The 22,227-nt window shown below is 36.3% G+C and overlaps 2 protein-coding genes across 4 annotated transcripts; one reads left to right on the top strand and one right to left on the bottom strand.

Annotated features, from left to right (window-relative positions):
• Nucleotides 1-428: 428 nt before the first annotated feature.
• Nucleotides 429-12,613, bottom strand: cd2bp2 (CD2 (cytoplasmic tail) binding protein 2). Of its 2 annotated transcripts, XM_061711855.1 has the most exons (7): nt 12,545-12,613; nt 12,203-12,281; nt 8,349-8,478; nt 6,991-7,148; nt 6,321-6,906; nt 6,145-6,230; nt 429-1,268 (listed from the first exon to the last, which is right to left on the bottom strand). In XM_061711855.1, the coding sequence occupies exons 2-7, from the start codon at nt 12,275-12,277 to the stop codon at nt 1,158-1,160; spliced, it is 1,146 nt and encodes a 381-aa protein (XP_061567839.1). In that variant the 5' UTR covers nt 12,278-12,281; nt 12,545-12,613; the 3' UTR covers nt 429-1,157. The 2 variants fall into 2 exon arrangements, with proteins under 2 accessions (XP_061567839.1, XP_061567838.1); XM_061711854.1 differs by having other exon boundaries at nt 12,203-12,594.
• On the top strand, nt 12,220-20,495 carry pheta2 (PH domain containing endocytic trafficking adaptor 2). Of its 2 annotated transcripts, none has more exons than XM_061711858.1 (5): nt 12,220-12,330; nt 15,937-16,093; nt 16,173-16,261; nt 17,547-17,847; nt 19,324-20,495. In XM_061711858.1, exons 3-5 carry the CDS (start codon nt 16,181-16,183, stop codon nt 19,716-19,718), a joined length of 777 nt encoding a protein of 258 aa, XP_061567842.1. In that variant the 5' UTR covers nt 12,220-12,330; nt 15,937-16,093; nt 16,173-16,180; the 3' UTR covers nt 19,719-20,495. The 2 variants fall into 2 exon arrangements, with proteins under 2 accessions (XP_061567842.1, XP_061567841.1); XM_061711857.1 differs by lacking the exon at nt 12,220-12,330 and adding an exon at nt 14,726-15,002.
• Nucleotides 20,496-22,227: the final 1,732 nt, after the last annotated feature.

The following is a 22,227-nucleotide window of genomic DNA, read 5'->3' on the forward strand; positions in this document are numbered from 1 at the left end:
TAAATAAAATCTGTCTGACAACATAAAGATGTCTGCAAGAACTCAAAAAGCAACACATCATGCCCCGATCATGAGAAAATCAAGTTGTTGACATATATCAGTCTGGAAAGGGTTACAAAGTTTTAGGACTCAAGTGAGCCACAGTGAGAGCCATGGAGAAAACATGGAACGGTGGTCAACCTTCCTAACACCAAAATTACACCAACAGCGGCTTGGTGACTCATTCCGGAGGCCACAATGAACCCAGGACCAGATTAAAGGCACTGCAGGCTTAATTTGCTTCAGTTAACGTCAGTTTTCACCATTCGGTAATAAGAAATGGTGCAAAAATAGCATCCATAGGAGTTTCCACACTGAAAACCACCCCTGAATAAAAGGGAAAATAAGGTTTGTCTCAAAATGTATTAAAAAAAAAGCCCATCTTGATCATCCCCAAGACTATGGGGGGAAATAACCCAGGGACTGAAGAAACAAAAGTGGAATTCCTTGGAAGCCATTTGTTGCTCCTCTTCCCACTTTCTTCAGATGTGTTGTTGCTATCGAATTCCAGGAAATGGCAAAATGTCCCAGTTTCAACATCTGATATGCTGTTTATATTCTACAATAAAGTATGAGTTTATAAGATTTGCAAATCATTGCATTGTTTTTATTTGCCCATTTTATACAGCGTCCAAACATTTTGGGAAATGGGGTTGTAGCCACCACTTTTCTTCAACCTACTATCAGTTGCATCCCTGAACCTGAACACTTCATCTTTTGCCAACAGATTCACAACAATATAATCCAGATCAGACAGTTGACACTGTTCTTTTACTATTTTGATTCAACAATCTTAAAATTTCTTATCTGGCACTATTCTGTTTTTAATAGCAATGACAGCAGTTAAAATCAAAATAGTTAAAGTTAAAGTCAAAATATAGCATTTAAGTGTCAGACTTTAAACGCAGTGTGGTTTTTACCACAACACACTGTAAAGAAAACAACTTCACAGCACCACCACCAGACACATACAATTTTTTTTTTATTTAAAAATAAATTGGAGAAAAACAAAGGCAGAATTAAAATTACCAATGAGACACCAAAACCTTGACAGAAAAAGATTAGAAAAAAAATGTAGGTAGAACACACATGGTGGTAGGGATCCCACTGGTTGTGATTCATGAATAGAGTTCAAAGTCTATCCGTCTGGAGTTGTAAAACTGAGATCCCCCCTGGTCCACCCTCCTGCAGTAAACGCCGCTGTTGAAATAGCCTTCATCCACCCAGCCCTGAAGAAAAGAGACAAGACGAGAAAATCATGAACATTATGAGCCCAACAGTTCAGGCTGAGGTGAAGTGCTGGACTAGCTGACAACTAAAGAAATGGAATGATTGATTTGTATTTTATTTTGTTAATCTATGTCATACAAAATATTATGTTTGGAAAAAGAATATTATGGTTATCGGTTTTCAACTACTAAATGTTACATACACAAATAAAATAATTAATTACAAAAAAAAAAACAAGCAGCAGCAGGTATGAAGGCATTTGATAAGCCTGGAAATAAAGGAATTATTTAGTTTCTGTCGTGTTTAGATTTTGATATAGTGAACTATTCATTATACATAATTTCTATGTCCTTAGTGTGATAAAGGAAAACTAAGTATACCATGTTAAAAGTTATATTATAAACACATTGATGTGATTTAAAGCTGCTAGGATCCAGGGGGTGGGTGGGTAATGTCTGGGGTTATGATTTTATTTTTATTTATTTATAAATAAATAATAATAAATAAATATTTATTTATTTTTGCTCTTAATTTATGTGTTAATTTTGCATTGTTATACTTAATAATATGGGCATTACTTTATTTTTTTTGTTTATTTTTTTTTAATTAGTTTTTTTGTTATTACATTTATCTATTCATTTTTTGTTGTTATGTATTGGTGTTTTTTTTGCACCATGTTGTTTTTTTCAGAAAAAGGAAAAAAAGAAATAAAAATTTGATCACAAAAAAAAACTAAAGAAATGGAATCAACAATGTAATTACAGCTTTGTTAGAACAGGAAAATTACCTTGTAAATTCATTTAAACAAAATGTGTAATCAAATGTGTCAGTATTGGCCCCTTAAATCTTCATTCAGACATCTCTGTGAAAGTCAATATGTGACTATTGCTATTTGTGCTAGACTGGACAGTTAATCCAGTAATGTACAGAACGGCGGTCCTCAGCACGTGATAATTTATGTCAGCATACCGATCCCATAATGGTTGTATAAAGCGTACTAGCAGTGACTGGAAGCAGTTCAAATAGATATTGAAATAGAGAAGAGCTCTAACATGCACAGTTGTTGTCAACTCAAGAAAAACATGTTTTATTTCAACCGCTGACATCATTTATCACCGCTGCTTGTCAGATGAGAAACTGCAGCATCATTAAAAAATATATATTATTATACAGAGTAGATGCTTCAACTGTAGCCGAAACACACAAGTCCAAGTTTCTGTGATTAGTCTAATGCCCGGTTCACACAGGACTAGTATTATCTGGGGACCCGTGGTAATTTGTAATAATCTGCGATATTAATCCAGGGTGAATGTGCCATAATTTGAAAAGTAAAAATTGCACCGCAAATTGACATGAGATCTATAAAAAGCCCGAAGCTCAGACCAGCAGAGGAGCCACGATGACATGGATGACATACATATCTGCATGCAGCAGGAAAGTTTCCATCCTGAAACGAGCTCGAACGCTGGTCTGACAGCACAAAGGCTTCAGGCTGCAACGAAAGCTCCAGTTACATGCACCGTTCAGTTTGCTGTCACCATGGCAACTTGAGCACACAGGCCTACCATGTGTGTATGCCTAATAAATAGGGCTGGGGATCGATTCAAATGTCAAGAATCGATTCGATTCCGATTCTTAAGATTCAGAATCGATTATCAAGATTTGATTCGATCCGATTCGATTCCGATATTGATTTGGGTTAGTGTTATTAAAACTGTTTTTTGAGCTGTTGCATGAATTATATGACCAGAGACGTTCAATAAACTGTAAAAACTGTATAGAGGATCTTTGATATGACTGTAGTTATGCAACATATGAATACTAGTATTATATTGAGATTCAACAGCAAGTATTGGCAGCTAATGATGCTGTAAGGACCAATCAGCTCCCAGAATGGCGTCCGTATTAATGGTGCCATCGGTGTAAACCGGAGTCAAGTTCTCTCGTCTGATTTATGTCTGACCTGGCAATAAAGCTTTTTCTGATTCTGATTCTGATTCTGAGAATGCTGATAGAACTGCTTTCAGAAACATCATGTGGGTCAGAATTACCAAACAGATCCAGGACAGCAAACACAGACGGATGAAATCGGTTTTATTTTTTCCCACATTCCGGTTTTATTTGTTCCATTTTCGGTCTATTTTGGTTTTTAATTTTTGAGCATTTGGTTTTTAGCATTTTTTGCAAATGTAACTCCAAGACAGTATATAAAGTAATGAAATATAGACAATTTATGCAATTATAACCTAACACTTTAATGTTTTCATACCTTTAACATATTTAAAGGAAAAACATGGCACCAGTTATTCTCGTGTCCAACAAAACATTCCTTTTTTGGGGATAAAAAATAAAAAAAATAAATCGATCTTAAGACATATGAATCGATTTTTAGGAATTAATATGAGAATCGATTTAGAATTGGGAAATCGATTTTTTCAACACAGGCCTACTAATAAACTATCAACCAATTTGAGCGTACGTCTTTCCATTAAAAGAATATTGGATAATTAAAATCAATCCTAAGGTTGCATTTCATATTTATTGGCGTACGTCAGATTACACGGCCTGAAGCAAAGCAGCAGAAAAGTGCAGCCACACCACAAGTACGTATTTTGACCCAGTGTTGACCACTTCTGTATATTTTGTGTCTTTGTAACACAAGCTATAGTAAACAAAGCGCGACAGCAGATGTAAGTAGTTTGTCTACGACTGCTGGTGTTACCGTCTTTTGCCATGTTTGTATATTTGCTCCTTCACAACACACTATCCAGCTATCCACAAGTTATTTTTTAGTTTGTTTTTTTTTTACTCCAAAAGTGGGGTACACCGCATTATTCGGGTTGAACTGCGATCACAGGGCTCTTGCATCCTAAACAGACATCAGTTTGCTGATTTTGAGACCACCTCGCGCCCACACTCGCGCCCAGTTAATTTTTTTAAACCGCTTCAATTCTTGTTGTTTTGGTCCTTAACAAACGTGTTCACCCTTTACAAATGTATAGGTTTGATTTAACTCCTTAATATTCCTTTAATGGGCCTGTAGAAGTTCATACTCATGTAACGTTGATCTTTATTCATGTTTGCAATATAGAAAAACTCTAAAGCAGGGATCCTCAATTCCGGTCGTCGTGGGCCGATGTCCTAAACGTTTGAAATGTTTATCTGCTTTAACACACCTGATACTAATTAATGGTCGTATTTGGCACGCCATCAAGGTCTGCACAAGTCTGATAATGACACAGCCATTGGTATCACGGTGTGCCAGGGCTGAGAAACATCTAAAATGTGCAGGACACCGGCCCACGAGGACCAGAATTGAAGACCAGGGGCCGAATTCACAAAACATTCTTAAGAAAAAAAATCTTCTTAAGTGTCATTTTTTTCTTATTTTCAGTCTTAAGAGACAAAAGAGAAGAAGTCATATTCTCCAAAAAAGTGCTTAAGTATTTTCTCAACTTTCCTCTTAAGATACTTCTTAAGAAAAAACTTAAGAATAAATGGTATTCTTGAAATAAAAGTTCTCAAATTTGTTCTTGACTTTTTTCTTAACTTTAAGACAACCTTGACCTGTCTTAAAATTTCTTCTGTGAAAAGGTAAGACTCTAATATCACCTTTTTCAACACATTTGCACATGCACAAACAAAGACCTGCAATATTGTGGAGCGATGCATCGGTGTAGTGAAGTCTCGCTTCAGGTGCATCGACTGAATATAATGAAATGAATAATATAAATATAATATAATATAATTCTGGGATACTTGGCTGCTACTGCTGTGTGAACGGTCTGCTGGAGCGGCGTACTGAATCGTTCATTTAGTATGCAGTATACAGTACATACTGATGCAGTATGTAGCAGGTAGTACTTAGTATGCCATTTCAGATACAGCCATATTTTAAGAAGTTCTTAAGTAGGAAAAATAAGAAATTCGTAAGAAATGACAGTTCTTAAGATGGTTCTTAAGAAAATATTGAGGAATTGCACTTAAGAACTTTCTTATGAACTTCTTAATTTTAGATCTTAAGACATTTCTTAAGATCGTTCTTAAGAAAATATTGGTGAATCCTGCCCCAGGGCTCTAGAGGGTCATTCAGATATGATACAAACACCTTCAGTTTTCAACAGGCCGACAGAAAGGACCAGAAATGATCCCCTTACTGACTCAGACAATGCAAATTTGGTAAAGTTTGAAATAGTTTTTCTCTTCTTTAACTCATGAGGAAATAACCTGCATTAGGGCTGTTCGATTAATCGATTTTAAATCGTAATCGCGATTATGTAATTAGAACGATGTTAAAACGTGAAAATCGTAAAATCGATTTTTCACTTTTTTTTTTTTTCTTTTTCTTTTTTTTTTTACCTTGTCTGCACACATATTAATGATTGATGGAAATACCTCTCAATACCTGCGACAAGTGCCCCATGGGAGAGGCTCTTTAGTGTAGGAGGGGGCGTTGTAACATGCCACCGGGCATCCCTCAAGCCAGATGCATTATTATTTAGCATGCAAAGACCCAGTTTAGTTTAATTAGAAAATGTCTTGTTTTATTTAATTGGAAATATAACTTACTGTATGTTTGCAAGTGCTGATTTGCTGATTTTTTTTTCAGAGATAAAACTTTATATTTTATTATATTTTTTAAAACTTTTTTTCAACTTATTTTACAGAGTTTTGCACTTTATTCATTCATTTTTGGTTTAATAAGAGCAAAGTTTGCACTTAAAGCCCAATGGAGCAAATGTTCAATAAAAAAACAGCATATTTGAAATCATTTCTTTGCCTTTTGTCAATTCACAAAATAATCGTAATCGAAAATCGGATTTCGAGAGAAAAAAATCTAGATTTTATTTTTGGGCAAAATCGAACAGCCCTAACCTGCATCTGTTGACTGGTGAAGGGGCCATAAACTTCTGATTTATCCTCGTTGTCCCATCTGTACTCCCACATCACTTCATCACTCACTAGGAGAAGAAAAAGACAAAATAGGATTAAAAGAATAGATATTGTGTGGTGCTAAAAGGTAGACGTATAAAAGTGAGACTGAGTAAAACCTCTTTCGTCGTCTTTCCCATCTTTGTCCTCTTTCCCTCCAGCCTTTTCATCAAATTTATCACCGAACATGTCAAGCTCCTCTTCCTCATCGCTGTTGTCACCACCGGATTTCTGCCCCACCGCCGGCTTCTTGCTGCTCATGCTCTTCATCTTATAGGCCAGTTTTTCATAGCTCTGCTGATATATTTCAAACATGCCAGACCCCACCAGTCTGTCGGCTAGAGCTGTGAGCTTATCGAGCTTTTCTGCATCCCTTTTAGTCTCCTCCATGGGTTCATCCTCCTCCTTCAGATTTCTTTTCTTTCGTCCTCCAAGGCCCCCTAACCGACGGAGCGCCGCGGCGACCGTTTCTCCGGGTTTCAAAATTTCCACTACAGCTTCAGTGAGCTGATACTGTGTGAAGGATGCCAGGGGATCCTCTGCAGGCTCCATCTTCTCCTCCTCGTCCTCCTCTTCATCCTCGCCACCCTGCCGTTCCTCTCTTTGCTTCTCCTCCTCAGCCTCATCCTCATCACCAACTCGGCGTCTCCGTTTGGCACCCAGGCCTTTCTTCTTTTTTTTGAAAGGCTGCTCTTTCACTTTTACCTACAAGGATAAATGTAATATTATTCATTGTCATTTATCTGAAAAAGCTTTCATCGATTAAGCATGTCCCTGAAATGCAAATACCCAATCTATGTTGTCAAGCCAGTTGTCTCTAATCTCCTTTTCCTTTTTGACGAAATAGTTTCCCTCCGAATCAAAGTGGCCTTCCTGCATTTCCTCGTCCAGGTTGAAAGGCGTGATCGACACGCCTTCATCATAGTCGATTGTTGCTCCTTCTTGGCCTGAAAACAAAGTCAAGATTGTCCTAAATTATACAAACCGTAGATCTTGATTAGGGATGGGCGGTATGGACTAAAAAATGTATCACGATAATTTCTGGCATTTATCCCGATAACGATAAAAATGACGATAAAAAAAATACCAATTCAACTCCACCTTTTCAACTATAAATCTATCTCGCTCTCAGATCCACCATGTTTGTTACACAAAAACGTCATCAACAGGAATCTATCTTTCTTTCTTTCTTTCTTTCTTTCTTTCTTTCTTTCTTTCTTTCTTTCTTTCTTTCTTTCTTTCTGGCTCATTTCCTTCCTACCTTTCTTCCCTTCCTTCCTTCTTTCCTCCTGCTCTCTCCTTCGTTCTTCCCTTCCTCTTTTCTCCCTTCCTTCCTTTCTTTCCTTCCTTCCTTCCTTCTCCCCTTTCCTTCCTTCCTTCCTTTTTTTCCCTTCCTTCCTCCTGCTCTCTCCTTCCTTCTTCCCTTCCTCTTTTCTCCCTTCCTTCCTCCTTTCCTTGTTTCCTTCCTCCCTTCTCCCCTTTCTTTCCTTCCTTCCTTCCTCCTGCTCTCTCTCCTTCCTTCCTTCCTTCCTTCCTTCCTTCCTTCCTTCCTTCCTTCCTTCCTTCCTTCCTTCCTTCCTTCCTTCCTTCCTTCCTTCCTTCCTTCCTTCCTTCCTTCCTTCCTTCTGCTCTCTCCTTCCTTCTTCCCTTCCTCTTTTCTCCCTTCCTTCCTTTCCTTCCTTCCTTCCTTCCTTCCTTCCTTCCTTCCTTCCTTCCTTCCTTCCTTCCTTCCTTCCTTCCTTCCTTCCTTCCTTCCTTCCTTCCTTCCTTCCTTCCTTCCTTCCTTCCTTCCTTCCTTCCTTCCTTCCTTCCTTCCTTCCTTCCTTCCTTCCCTTCCCTTCCCTTCCCCTTCCTTCCTTCCTTCCTTCCTTCCTTCCTTCCTTCCTTTTTACCGCGAGATGACAAATTCTTATCGTGAGGAATTTTTTTGACGGTTTATCGTGAACGGTAAAATATCGCCCATTCCTAATCTTGATCAATGTGTACACTTGCACGAAGCCGAGACAGGAGACTTTAAGGCCCTCCTTGTTAAAATGTCTTTATTTCAAGTTTAATTGAATTGGAGGAGACAAGGTAATATTTTTAGCTTGACAATAGACCACAATCGTGTTAAACTCAACCATAAACCACTTCAAAAGACAACATACCTTCCACATCGTCACTCGCTAAAATATCATATTTGTTGCTCTTTATTTCGGCGCCTTCATCCTCTTCATCACTGTCAAGTGAATGTTTACCCTTGAACCTGGAGCCCGGACCGCTGACGGCTTCGCAGCTCTGTTTCAACAGTAAAACAAAAGAAAAAGCAAATAATCACTTAACAATAAACATAAATCAAACATGCCTTTTCAAAGTTGTATTCAGACCTGTCCTTGTTGTAAAAATGTAATTCACCATAACTTCATTAGATGTTAACTGTGTAAACTGTATAGCAGCCAATCCATCTATGCATTCACTTAAAAATACGGCTACTTCCAACGGTAGGAATATTCAGGAGCGTTAAAAATATATATTGAAAGGACACAAGTGAAAGCATATTGCACATATTTGAAGCTATAACTTTAATAATCAATCTGGCAAACTTGTGTTGTGTGTTTTAGTTGAAAGACAATTAGTAATAGTAGTTTCCTCCCTTTATATATATTTTTAATTTATTTTTCAAACATTTTGAGAGAAATGAGAAGTGTTAAATGTATTTTTTATTTATTTACATTTATCAAGTGAAATCTACCGTAATTGTTGTCGTGTCCAGTCTTTCTTTTTTTGAGTCTTAAAGTGAAAAACCAAATATCTTTATATAGATATGGATATATTATGGATATATTAATCCAATTACATTTGCGACTCTTAAGCCTAAACATTTCCTGTCTATAGATGCACTTTTATGTACTAAATTATTCAAGACCCAGATTTTCCCCACGAGAGATAAATGAGTGGAGAGTCACAGTTAAGACAACAATTACCACTGGATTTTTTTTCCTTTTCTTTTTAAATCAACCAATCTTATTTTTAGTAAATCTGGGATGCCTTGTTAAATGTTGAAGAGTGAAAAAAAAACAATGTTTTGAGAGTTACTTAAGCCTTTAAGATTAAAAGAAAGAACATATTAAAACAATCAATCTGAAAAATGTTCCTCCTTTTTGATACAAATTACAGTATTAATAATTACCCCCCCAAAAATGAAACAGGGACAACATTTTTCTTCACATTTGTGCCCAGTATTTCCAAGGTTCTTTTAATATAATTCTCATCCCATTATTTGCCAAAGGTTCATTAATAAAAACATCTGGGCAACAGGGAAGCCAGGCGGACACTCTGAATCCATCGAGCTATAGTGTAATATGTGGAATATGAAAGAAATTCAATTTCAAAGTATTCATCAAGATTCATCCATGATTTAGACATATTCGTTCTATCTTTTTCTTTAAAATTTCAGGACAATTTCTTCTTATTCTTATAAATTCTTATTGTTTTTACCTCAGAACCACAGATCATAGGGACTTCTGTTCCCCGTCGTCCAGGACATTGAAGACATACTGTCCATTGCTGACATGAGCTAAAAGGCGTGAGTAAGGACTCCACCAACACTAGCATGAGCCACTTAGCTGCTCTTGGCCAGGAGACACCACAGCCTCAACAGCAGAACAGCCAGTTTCTCCAACAGTTTTATGTGAAAAGACATCCGACTGCTGACCTCTGCCAAACAATAACCCTCCACACGTTACTCAGTTACATGCATGTTCAACGCAGGCTAATTCTGCAATGGTATTTCATTCTGATGTGCGCTGACTGGTGTATATTATAAATAACAATAAAAACATCTCCCTCGATGTCCTCTCTTGGCTTCTCTTCTCATACCGTATAATGCTACTCATTCATTTTCCTCTAGTTTAGTTAGTCCATAACATGTTTTTATTATTAGTTTCCAGTCTCTCCCTATATCAGTCATTTCATGAAATAATAATACATATGTTTTATATAGTATTTTATATATTATATAGAGTCCTTACAAACACCAGGAAACTGGACCATATTACACCTGTCATGAAATCACTGCACTGGCTTCCAGTGAGTCAAAGGATTAAATCAGGCCTAAAAACATTACCGTTTACTGAAGCGTACTCTTAAATTAAATACTTACCTGCTGTACTCTACTGCCCTTACCTTTTAACAACTTGTGCTTTTTATTATTTTACCTCTTTTCTTTTAATTTTATTTCATTGCATTTGTTATTGTCTGTTTAATTGTGTCTTGCAGCTTTTAATGTTGATGCAAAGCACTTTGAATTACCTTGTGTTGAATTGTGCTATACAAATAAACTTGCCTTGCCTATAGTGCTTTTCTCGGTACCCAAAATTGCTTAGCTGATACATATAACATTAAATTTTTTGCAAGGCAAGTTTATTTATATAGCACAATTCAACACAAGCTAATTCAAAGTGCTTTACATCAACATGAAAAGCGGCAAGACATAATTAGACAGTAAATAACAAGTAAAATGAAATAAAATTATGAGAAAAGAAGGTAAAATAATAAAAAGCACAAGTTGCTGAAAACTAAGGGCAGTAGAGAACAGCGGGTACATCTCATTTGCTGTTTTCATAAAGTATTTAATTTAAGAGTACGCTTAAATACCAAATAAATTAAATAAAATGATAAGAAAAGAGGTAAAATAATAAGTTGTTAAAAATAAGGGGCAATGTACTAGAGGTGGGTGCAATTCATCGATGTGTCGATGCATTGCGATGCGTCACGTGACGATTTGGAATCGATTAATTATTTTTTTTTAATTTTTTTTTTAAGTTATCCTATCCAGATTCCAGACTGAATAAGCTGCTGAATCATTTCATTTTCAAGAATGCACATTTCTTATTGTTCACTTGAAAAATGGCAGATATGTTTACACTAAATACATTTGATGGAAGTACATATCTTGTTTACTTGAATTAATTAACTCATTAAATCCAGGGCTTGACCGTTTTCAGTGTTTTCCGCCAATAGAGGGCGCTCTCATGCAAGTGCAGCTTTCCCTGGTCAAAGTTAAGTAAGTCAAAGAGCAAATGTTTACATAGTCATAAAATAAATTATTTTGTGTCTTTGAAAAATACATGTCAAATGTTCAAAAAACCTTGTTATTTACTTAATGAGTGTTGTTAGAGGAACTGAGTTAATTGATTGGCTCTTGGTTTACAAATGTAGCCACAGATGAAGACAAAATCAATCTTGTATGGAAAAAAGCATTAAAAATCACAATAATCGAAGAACCGTGGCACCAATAATTGAATCGACAATCGTTATAATCGAAGAATTGAAGCTCCAATAATCGAAATCGAATCGAATGGTGAGGTACCCTTGTTTGCACACCCCTACAATGTACTGTATTTTATTAGTGCTTATGTTTGAGTGTTTAATTGTCTGATTGCTCTTTTAACTTTGTACTGTGACATTGAGTGTCTAGAAAGGTGCCCATAAATAAAATGAATTATTAATTATTATCCATCTATCCCAACGCCCCCCCCCCCCCAAAATAAATTAATAAATAAAAATCAATGAGTATAGTATAATATTTGTCATTATTATTATTAGTAGTAGTAGTAATAGTAGTAGTATTATATTATATTATATTATATATTGTAGTAATAGGAGTATAGTCAGTGTAATTTTTATCAGCATTGTTGTTATTATCATTATTAATATATATATATATATATATATATATATAATATAATATAATAATAATAATATTATATATTAATTTATTTAGTTTTTTAATTTAATATTAATTTAATATTATTATTAAATCTCAAATGATTTGAAACATTTTGAAATGAAAGATTGTACATTACTTATTGAATTTAAGCACTTTGTATTTAAATCTGATGATGGGAAAAGGCACACATTTAAGAAAACTAAATTACATGTAATTCTCCGAATACTTAATAACAGAAGAACTAATAATCGGTCTGTATTTGGTTAATAAGTGAGAATCGATCAGTGTTACCTTTTTACTCCGACGGTCGTCTTCCAGGTCAAACTCCTCGATGCCGTCCTCAAATGTCACCTTTCTTTTCGACATGGCACTAAAGAAGGCAACAGAGCGACTGCTTTATTCCAGAGACGCTATTAAAGGTGAGCTGAAACTTTAATGAGTTGTTTCATAAAAGACTCATGTTAGCCGCGTAGCTGCGTGTTAGCAGTGCAGCTGCACATGCGGAGCAAATGGAGGAATTACTGCCAAACACAAAGATCTGGATGAAGTATTTAAGCCGGAATCTTAAACAATATATGATGGATGTCATATGTGAAGTACAGTTTGTATACAGCTGTAAAATGTTGTAGAAACCTGCTGGAAATTATTCAAGCAACGTTGTTTTTAGTTTCTTGTTTGGCGGTTTTCCTCTTCTGGTATCGACATCGCTCGCAGCGCCGCCACCTGGCGCGGAGTGTGAATTACAGGGTGAAAATAATAATAATAATAATAATGATGACAATAATGATGATTATAATGATAATAATAGTAATATTAATGATAATATTAAAGTAGTATTATATAATACTAATAATGATAATGATAATAATAATAATTATGATGATAATAATAGTAGTAGTAGTAATAATAATAATAGTAGTACTAACAATAATAATAATAATAATAATGATGATAATGATAACAATAATGATGATTATAATGATAATAATAGTAATAGTAGTAATAATAATATGATAATAATAAAAACAATAATAATAATAATGATAATAATAATAATATTAAAGTAGTATTATATAATACTACTACTAATAATGATGATAATAATAATAATTATGATGATAATAAGTAGTAATGATAATAATAGTAGTAGTAGTAATATTAATAATAGTAGTACTAACAATAATAATAATAGTAGTACTAACAATAATAATAATAATAATAATAATATTAATAATAATTATTATTATTATTATTAGTAGTAGTAGTAGTAGTAGTAGTAGTAGTAGTAGTAGCAGTATTGTATAGTACTAAAAATGATGATAATAATAATAATAATAATGATGATGATAATAATAGTAGTAATGATAATAATAATACTAGTAATAGTAATAATAAGAATAGTAGTACTAACAATAATAATAGTAGTAGCAGTAGTAGTAGTAGTGATAATAATATTAATAATAATAATAATGATACAAATAATGATGATAATAATAATAATGATTATGATGATATTAATAATAATGATAATAATAATAATAATAGCAGTAGTAATGATAATAATAATAATTATAATAACGATAATAATAATAATGATAATAATAATAATAATAATAATAATGATGATGATGATAATATTAATGATGATGATAATAATAATAATGATAATAATAATAATAGCAGTAGTAATGATAATAATAATTTTAATAACGATAATAATAATAATAATAATAATAATAATAATAATAATAATAATAATAATAATAATAATAATAATAATAATAGCAATAGCAGTAGTAATGATGATAACAATGATACTTAATTTTTTTTGTTTATCTTTAATCGTTAAAGTATTTAGTTTAGTCAGCTAACAGTTAAAAAGTGTTGGTGTTTTTGGCTTGCCTCTCATAACACATAAACTTGGACATAGTATAACCTTTTCATTTAGTTATGGGCAGTCTGAGCCTGAAAACTATTAATTCAGTGTGAGAATCTCAGATTTGCAGGAATTTGTGGCATCACAGATCCAGATCAGAATACAATGATCCAGCCTCCCAATCTTTTCCCCAAACCTAAATTCACATTAATTTTCACAGCACAAAGCACAGCACGAATAATTGTTTAGGACTGTGACCGCTTTTTTATATAGAAATAATCAGCTGTGCTGCTGTATTCTTACCTTACACATGCATGTTTGTATACTATAATTTTATTTAAAAAAAAGAGAAATACATTTTGTTCCGAGACACTGTTGTAGTTTTTCTTCTGGCACACCTCCAGTCTTAAGTATTTTAAGTCAGAGAGTTAAGAAATGCAATGGTTTTTAGCTTTATTATGCAACTTAAAACTCTTCCCAGTTAGTTTTTGCCATGAAGGTTTGCATGTGACCGATTGCGATGTGCTGCCTTGGAGGTCTTAACACTTTGGACCATTTTAGATTCAGAATTCCCTTAGATCCAGTTGGATTAGTGGGATAAGCGAAAATAGAAACAACAAGCAAAGAAATGTAGAGACACATTTTTAAAGGGTCACTGAATGTCTGCCTGCTTCTGCTTGCATAAATAAATGTTCATAAAGCTCTGCGTACCTCCACTAAAGAATCACACACCCACACACACCATGAGAGATTAGAAAAAATAAATAAATGCATCATAAAAAGATGAATTTGAAAAAAAAAAAGTGAGAGAGTGAAGTGTAGATGCATCAGAGCTCAGCCGCTACGTCAACATTCAGCATCTCACTTCCAGGTACCACTTCTCGTCAGTGAGGCCGGCTTTGACTGTTTGGTTCCCATCAGCTCAAGGGAGACTCGAGAGAGAATATAAAGTGTCAGGATATTGTTACCAGGAAGTGGGTCGAGTTATTTATATTTCAACGCTCGTTAGTTCGCACCCATGAGAGGCCCGGCGGTAGTAACCTAAAACTAAATATTCATACATTGTCTGGTTGTGGCTGAATCAACCTGACGGAGGACAACCGGCTTTGCATCTGCGAACGACAAGAATCCAAAGAAAATATCTGTCCGTGTAAATTATGTATAGAGTCTGTGTGGGAGGATGAGGTGACCCTGTGAGGGCATCGGCATTGACAGGTAAGGCTGAGTCACTGTTTTCTGGTCTCTTGCTCTAGTCCAGGTCATTGAAATGAAAATAGGTTTTGGATTAGAGCTCAAACAAGGTATTGAACTGACTTTATTGCTGTCATAGCTGTCACAAAGCTAGGTTAGAATTATAAAAAATGACACACACAGTGTTTGTAGGAAGGACCAAAGTATCTGTTGTTGCTGAATGTGGTTTGATTAGTTTAATACAGTCGCTGCAGATTAGTGCAGAAGTCTTTTCAAGGGCTCACAATATAAATGTGAATGTCACGACAAAATCAGATACGATGTAAGGTTCATTAATAAGGGATGTTTCAAACTTATAGCAACTCAAACTGGTTCATAGGAGCATAGAAATGTATTAGACAAAAAAAGTGAGATGATTATGATTAATTTATGTATATAGGCGGCAAAAAAAACATAAAAGCCAAAACAAGGAAATGCATAAATGAAGAAATGCACTTTTATTTTGTTTGAAGTCTACAGCAAACATGTTCTGCCCTGCATCAAATACAAATCAATAATCTTTATGCACATGTGAAAAACAAGAAAAGTAAATTATTCTTCACTCTGCTTGGTCAAAACTGCAAAACCGAAAAAAACAATTGAAATAAACTAAACTAAATACTTTAGAATTAACATAATATATCTTGTGTTTTTTCTTTTCCTTTTTAACTCAACTTCATTTGTTAATATAAATCAATGTTTGCATTGTTCTCACATCCTGGGAGCTTAAAGCTTTTTACAACTTTGTAATGTTGCGTTTTCATCTTGCTCCAAAGGCATTCTCCTACTGCATATAAACGCCTCAGTTGTCACTTCATTCTTTAATTTTTAAAAACATGTTTAAGGTGAGCTACATTGTAAGGGCAGTGGTTGCATTTTTAACTTTCAAAGTTTTCCATCCATTCTCTGTTTGGGGCAGGTTTGGAAAGTAAGCAAGCCAGAACTCTTCCAGTCCAGTTCCAGTAGCTTTTTGGATTTTCCATATCGTCCCAGCTTCTTGTGAGTTGGTGCTGTAATCCTGGGATCGCTGAGCACCTCAGATGATCTGGATGGGTCTGGATACCTGGATCAGACAGGTACGTCAGCGTGAGACCGTCTCCTGTGGAAGTAAAGTCTCTGTACCTTCCTGACATAACAGCACTCCCTCTTCTGTAGGAGTTGGGATGAAGCTCCATGAGAAGATTCTGACCCATTACCTATCGTGCACCTCCCCTGTAGATAAACAGGGATATCTCTTCAAAAAGGTTTCAGAAAACTTTGAACTTAAACAGTTTTGTTTTTGTTTTAACCCTTGTGCTGTCTTTGGGTCAAAATGACCAAATTCTTCTATCCTTCTTTCCTCCTGCCATGCTCTCATTCCTTCTCACTTTCCTCCTTTTTTACCCTCCTTTACTCCTTTTTCTTCCTACCTCCCTTTCGTCATTGGTTCCTTTATTACCTTCTTTGCTTTCCTCCCTTCTTTCCTTATTTTCTCCATTGCTTCCTTCTTCCCTCCCTTCTTTCTTTCCTTTTCTCCCATCCTTACTCCCTTTCCTACTTCCTTCCTTCTTTCCTTTTCTCCTTTCTCCCTTCCTTCCGTCTTTTCTCCCTTCCTTACTCACTTTCATACTTCCTTCCTTCTTTTCTCCTTTCTCCCTTCCTTCCATCTTTTCTCCTTTCTCCCTCCCCTCCCTCTTTCCTCCCTTCCTTACTCCCTTTCCTACTTCCTTCCTTCTTTCCTTCCTTTCTCCTTTCTCCCTTCCTTCCTTCTTCCCTACCTTCTTTCTTTCACTTTCTCCATTCCTTCCTCCCTCCCTTCTTTCCTTTTATCCCTTCTTTCCTTCCTTTCTCCCTTCCTTCCGTCTTTTCTCCCTTCCTTACTCCCTTTCCTTCTTCCTTCCTTCTTTCCTTCTTTCTCCCTTCCTTCCATCTTTTCTCCCTTCTTTCATCCCTTCCATCTTTTCTCCCTTCCTTACTCACTTTCATACTTCCTTCCTTCTTTTCTCCTTTCTCCCTCCCTTCCATCTTTTCTCCCTTCTTTCCTCCCTTCCTTACTCCCTTTCCTACTTCCTTCCTTCTTTCCTTTTCTCCTTTCTCCCTTCCTTCCTTCTTCCCTACCTTCTTTCTTTCCTTTTCTCTATTCCTTCCTCCCTCCCTTCTTTCCTTTTCTCCCTTCTTTCCTTCCTTTCTCCCTCCCTTCTGTCTTTTCTCCCTTCCTTACTCCCTTTCCTTCTTCCTTCCTTCTTTCCTTTTTTCTCCCTTCCTTCCATCTTTTCTCCCTTCTTTCATCCCCTCCATCTTTTCTCCCTTCCTTACTCACTCTCCTACTTCCTTCCTTCTTTTCTCCTTTCTCCCTTCCTTCCATCTTTTCTTCCTTCTTTCCTCCCTTCCTTACTCCCTTTCCTACTTCCTTCCTTCTTTCCTTCTTGTCTCCTTTCTTCCTTACTTCCTTCTTTCCTTCATTCCTTCTTTTCTCCCTCCACCCTCCCTTAACCCAAAGACAGCACAAGGGTTAAAGATCACATTTAATTCAGTCTCACTTCTTCACAGAAAGAGCGGAATGCCATCTACCAGCGACGGTGGTTTGTCCTGAAGGCCAACCTGCTTTTCTACCAGGAGCGGCCGGCCGACCGGCACCTGCTGGGCGTCATCGTGCTGGAGGGGTGTGAAGTGCAGCGCTCGGACTCAGACGGGGAGTTGGCCTTCTCCCTGGTGTTTGGACCTGGCCTCAAAACCTACACATTTGCAGCCGGGGATCATCAAACCCAGGAGAGCTGGGTGAAGGCGTTGTTCTCGGCCAGCCACTGTTACGTCTCCCTGCTGCTGAGGGACCTGGCCAGGCAGTATGAAGGTATGAGGATCAATACTGAAATATCCATACTCCCAATACCAGACCTGTACGCTCTAAAAACTATTCTCAAACTAAAATATCGATACTTTTGATACTTCAGTCATCTGTGGTGATGTATACAGTATCATTAACAGAATACCGTGGAAAGAAACTAAACTATTCAGATTTTGTCTAAATGACACGCTGCTGGTTTTATATTAGTTCTTATTAGGGCCCGAGCACTTACAGTGCAAAGGCCCTATTGTATCTGTAGGAATTGTTATTCTCGTTCTCGTTCTTTTATTTTTTTAAATTTTTTTATTTATTTTTACTTTTATTTTTCTCTTTTTTCTTCTGACGAAATGAGGGCCTTTTCCCCCCTAAACGTGCCCCAAAACTCACCAAATTTTGCACGCAAGCCAGGCCTGGCGAAAAATTTGATATTTAATGGTTTGCATTAATGGGCGTGGCCTAATGGCTCAACAGCGCCCCCTAGAAAACTTAAAGAAAAGTCTTGGCGCCATGGCCGAAACCGAACAGGAAGTCGGCCATTTTGAATTAATCGTGTAATTTTGGCACAATTTATGCCATTTCTTCCGCCGCTTCTTCGCCCAAACCGTAATGTGCACCCAGGTGTGTTATACATCAAAATGTGCGTCTCGATCCTGCGACTACGCGCATGACTTTTCTCAGTCAAAAGCGTTACCGTGGCGACGATAGACGCCAAAAAGCGCGCCCCCCCTTCATCTGATTGCTCCATATTTGATAGTTCCTACTTTCTGCCATAACTTTTGAATGGTTTGACATAAAGAGTCGTGGGTGGTGTCATCGGACCCGGTTTTGAGTCCTTGAACATAATTGATGCAAATTAGCCCCGTCCCTTCTTCTGATCGGTCGATATGTGATAGTCCCTATTTTCTGCTATAACTTTTGAATGGTTTGACATAGAGAGTCATGGGTGGTGTCATCGGACTCGGTTTTGAGTCCTTAACCTTTATTGGTGAAAATTGTATGCGCGAGGGCCCTTTCATCGCTGCTTGCAGCTTTAATTTTTGTTTATTATTCTCTTATCTATTTTAATGGTTTTGTTATTTTACTTAGGATATTTTTTTAGTGATGGAAACACCTTTTTCCAACACTGGTTTTTCTGTTGTTGTAACAGCTCTGCTGTATTGTGAATGAGGCCGCTACCTCAGTATACTTCTGACTTTAAAATAAACAGCTAAATAAGTAACTCTGATGTCTTGTATTCTTAATCTAAAATACACCAATTTGTTTTAGATTTCCCGGGCACATTAGGTGTTTTTGCACAATGTATCGGTATCGAATCGGAAAAGAAATCGGTGGTATCGAACATTACTAATGAGGAGGTCTTGCTTCTATTAAGTCAATGTTTTATTCGTGTACTGACACGTTTCTGAGGATTCTTGCTTGCTGAAAACACAACATATTGAGCTGTTTCAGAGTAATATGGTCATGTTCTTGTCCTGTCTGCAGAAGCTAAGCAGCATGCGGGCTGTGGCGAGCCGCGCTGCTCGGTCGGTGCCCTCAGCCTGTCCACCAGCAGCCTCTCCTTCACCGCCCAGGCTCCTTCAGCGCTGGTCAGGGAGGGAAGAAGCTTCAGCGCCAGCTCTGTTTTACAAGCCCCCTCAAAACCGGCCAAAGTAGTGGTGAGAAAGTCCCCCAAACTGTGGTCCAGGAGAAACGCTTACGTCACCCCGCTGAACGGGCCAGCGCCGTCGTACGGCGAATGGCCTTTGGTGGGGTCAGATCCACTCGAGGAGTTCAGCAAGCTTCACGATTATTACGGTCAGGAAGTGAAGAAAGCCAGAGAGGAGTGGCTGAGAAGTCGACGAACGCCAGAGGACGGAGATCTCATCGACTTGGGCTGAAAACAAAGCAAAGATTATAAAAAAGACTTGAAGAGATTCTTTAAGAGGAACTGAGACGGAGTCATAATCATACGTCTGTGTCAAACAGGAACTAGACCTCCACCTACACCTGCAGTGTTTAGAGTTATTTGGTATTTAAATCCACAAAGCTTAAGGGTAGACACCTGTATGTGCTCAAAGTGGATCTGTTTTACACCTTTGGGGCTTTCTGTTGGAGGTTTATGTCACAGTTTCTCGCTTTTTCCTGATTTCATTAAGAAAACAATGTTTCACACGTGATTATGTTTCTTGTTAATGACAGATGCTGCTGCTATGTTCTCATTTGCCCCTTTTCATTTATTAAGTGGAGTGTAAATATAGTAATTGCATGAAATTGTGACAGTATAAGTCAAAGAGACGCACCCGTTTGCACCCTATCTGAAAGTCTGTGACAGAAAGTCACTGATGCACATTTCCCATTTCTTGTTTGTTCCCCTCCACTTCTGCTCAGTAGAAACAAGCGTACACATGGGTTATGATTCAGTATTATTCAATCAAGTATTACATATTTTTCTGTAAATTAAATAATTTAATTAAAGTTGGATGACATTTCTCTTTAAAAGTGAGTTAATATGCATTCCTATGAAAGCTGTTTCTCAAAATTATTCTAAATAATACTGCTGGAGATATGCAAGGCATAAGTGGTATTTTCCTTTTTTTTTTTCAAGAGGGTCTTTTGTCCCAGTTGCAGGGGCATCAATTGGGTATGGCAAGGTATGGCAGCCGCCACACCTTGGCTTCAGGGGAAAATGTTTGTTTTTTTAAATACATTTATGGAATTACTTTGTTTATTTGTATTGATTATTCTATTATTTAATACATATAAAATAACTACAAATGCAAATCAGAACAACATGATCGATTTCACAAGTTATTACACTGCAAAACCTCAAAATCTTAACAAGAATATTTGTCTTATTTCTAGTAAAATGTCTAATTTTTAGTAAAAAAAATCTCATTACATTTAAGACAACACTCAAAAACTCAAAAAACAACAATTTTCACCTGTTTCAAGTAGATTTTCCACTTAAAATAAGTAGAACATTTTTTCTGCTTGTAATGAGAAGATAAATCTTGTCCCACTGGCAGATTTTTCGACTTATTTCAATTGAAAATTTACTTGAAACAGGTGAAAATGGTCAAATAAGTTATTTTTCTGGCGATGACTCTTGTTTTAAGTGTAATGAGACTAAAAATTAGACATTTTAACTAGAAATAAGACAAATATTCCTGCTAAGATTTTGAGTTTTTGCAGTGAGCGAGACTGCATTTGAAAAAGTTCCAATTTTCTTGACCACACAGATCAGCTACATAGACTTCTGATGAGTATTTGCTGGATGTGATTGATACTCTAGTTAAGTTCTGTGACTCGTAACCTTGCCATACCTTAGCTTTGACTGAATTGACGCCACTGCCCAGTTGGAATGTGATTTCTCGTGGTGTGAAATGTTGGTAGGACGTCACACATTATTATGAATAATCCAGTATCAGCGGACAGCAGAGGGAGCTGCAGGAACATTATGATGAAAGTTATTGGCGGGGAGATTTATACCAGAGAGGAAACTGCACTTGTTCAAAACAGAGCATCGTAAAGTTGACCCCAGAAAAATCCCTCTCTGAAGCTTGTGTCTCCCCCATAGTTGAGCTGGGGCTTCTTTACATGCCGGAGCATGCAGACATGCAGACAAACATACCAGTCGTCTAAAAAGTGATGGATTGCTCCGGAGGAGCGCCTGTACTCACGCCCCCTCCTGTCTGTTCTTACTAACAACAACGGTGGCAGATAAAACCTGAATTATGGTTCTGCGTTAAATCGACGCAGAGCTACGGCGATGCGCGTTTCCGCGTACCCTACGCCGTAGGCTCTACGTTGGTGTAACGCAGAACCATAAATCAACCTTACAACAGCAGAATTGTGAAAAACTGGTCGCTGAAAATGTTTCCCTGTGACTGAACATCTGCAGCCCTGGTAGTTTCAGGTAGGCATTGTAACTCTCCATGTTGAATAAGTTTTCTTTTATCTGATGTTAATCAAGCAGAAAATACAAAAAGAAAAACTATAAATAATATCTGAATAATTTAATTTCATTTTATCCATGGCTTTACAATTCAATTTGCTAATTCTTTTTGTCGGACAAGAATATGAATTGAATTTTTTTAATTGAAATTTTATTCCGAAATGATTCCATGAAACAGTAGTGAATACAAAACAAAACAACAATAATAATAAATAATAAATACATGTAAATAAGAAAATCCATAATAATTAACATGCTCGAAAAGGAGTAGGAAGAAGAAAAAACTTAAATCCTACCCCCTAAACTCTATTTCATTATAAGCAAAATTAATTTAATTTCTATACCAAAGATATATATATATATATATATATATATATATATATATATATATATATATATATATATATATATATATATATATATATATATATATATATATATATATATACATA

This window comes from Cololabis saira, chromosome 21 (genome assembly GCF_033807715.1).
Source record: "Cololabis saira isolate AMF1-May2022 chromosome 21, fColSai1.1, whole genome shotgun sequence".
In the NCBI taxonomy this organism is placed as follows: Eukaryota; Metazoa; Chordata; class Actinopteri; order Beloniformes; family Belonidae; genus Cololabis; species Cololabis saira.

Excerpts from the sequence above, each read along its gene's own strand:
- cd2bp2 (XM_061711855.1), bottom strand. The coding sequence starts at position 12,277 with ATGTCGAAAAGAAAGGTGACATTTGAGGACGGCATCGAGGAGTTTGAC. Across the intron at positions 8,479-12,202 it reads ACGACCGTCGGAGTAAAAAG|AGCTGCGAAGCCGTCAGCGG; the intron begins GTAACACTGATC and ends CTGTTGAAACAG. Across the intron at positions 6,231-6,320 it reads TGGGAAAGACGACGAAAGAG|TGAGTGATGAAGTGATGTGG; the intron begins GTTTTACTCAGT and ends TTCTTCTCCTAG.
- pheta2 (XM_061711858.1), top strand. The coding sequence starts at position 16,181 with ATGAAGCTCCATGAGAAGATTCTGACCCATTACCTATCGTGCACCTCC. Across the intron at positions 16,262-17,546 it reads AGGGATATCTCTTCAAAAAG|AAAGAGCGGAATGCCATCTA; the intron begins GTTTCAGAAAAC and ends ACTTCTTCACAG. Across the intron at positions 17,848-19,323 it reads CCTGGCCAGGCAGTATGAAG|AAGCTAAGCAGCATGCGGGC; the intron begins GTATGAGGATCA and ends TCCTGTCTGCAG.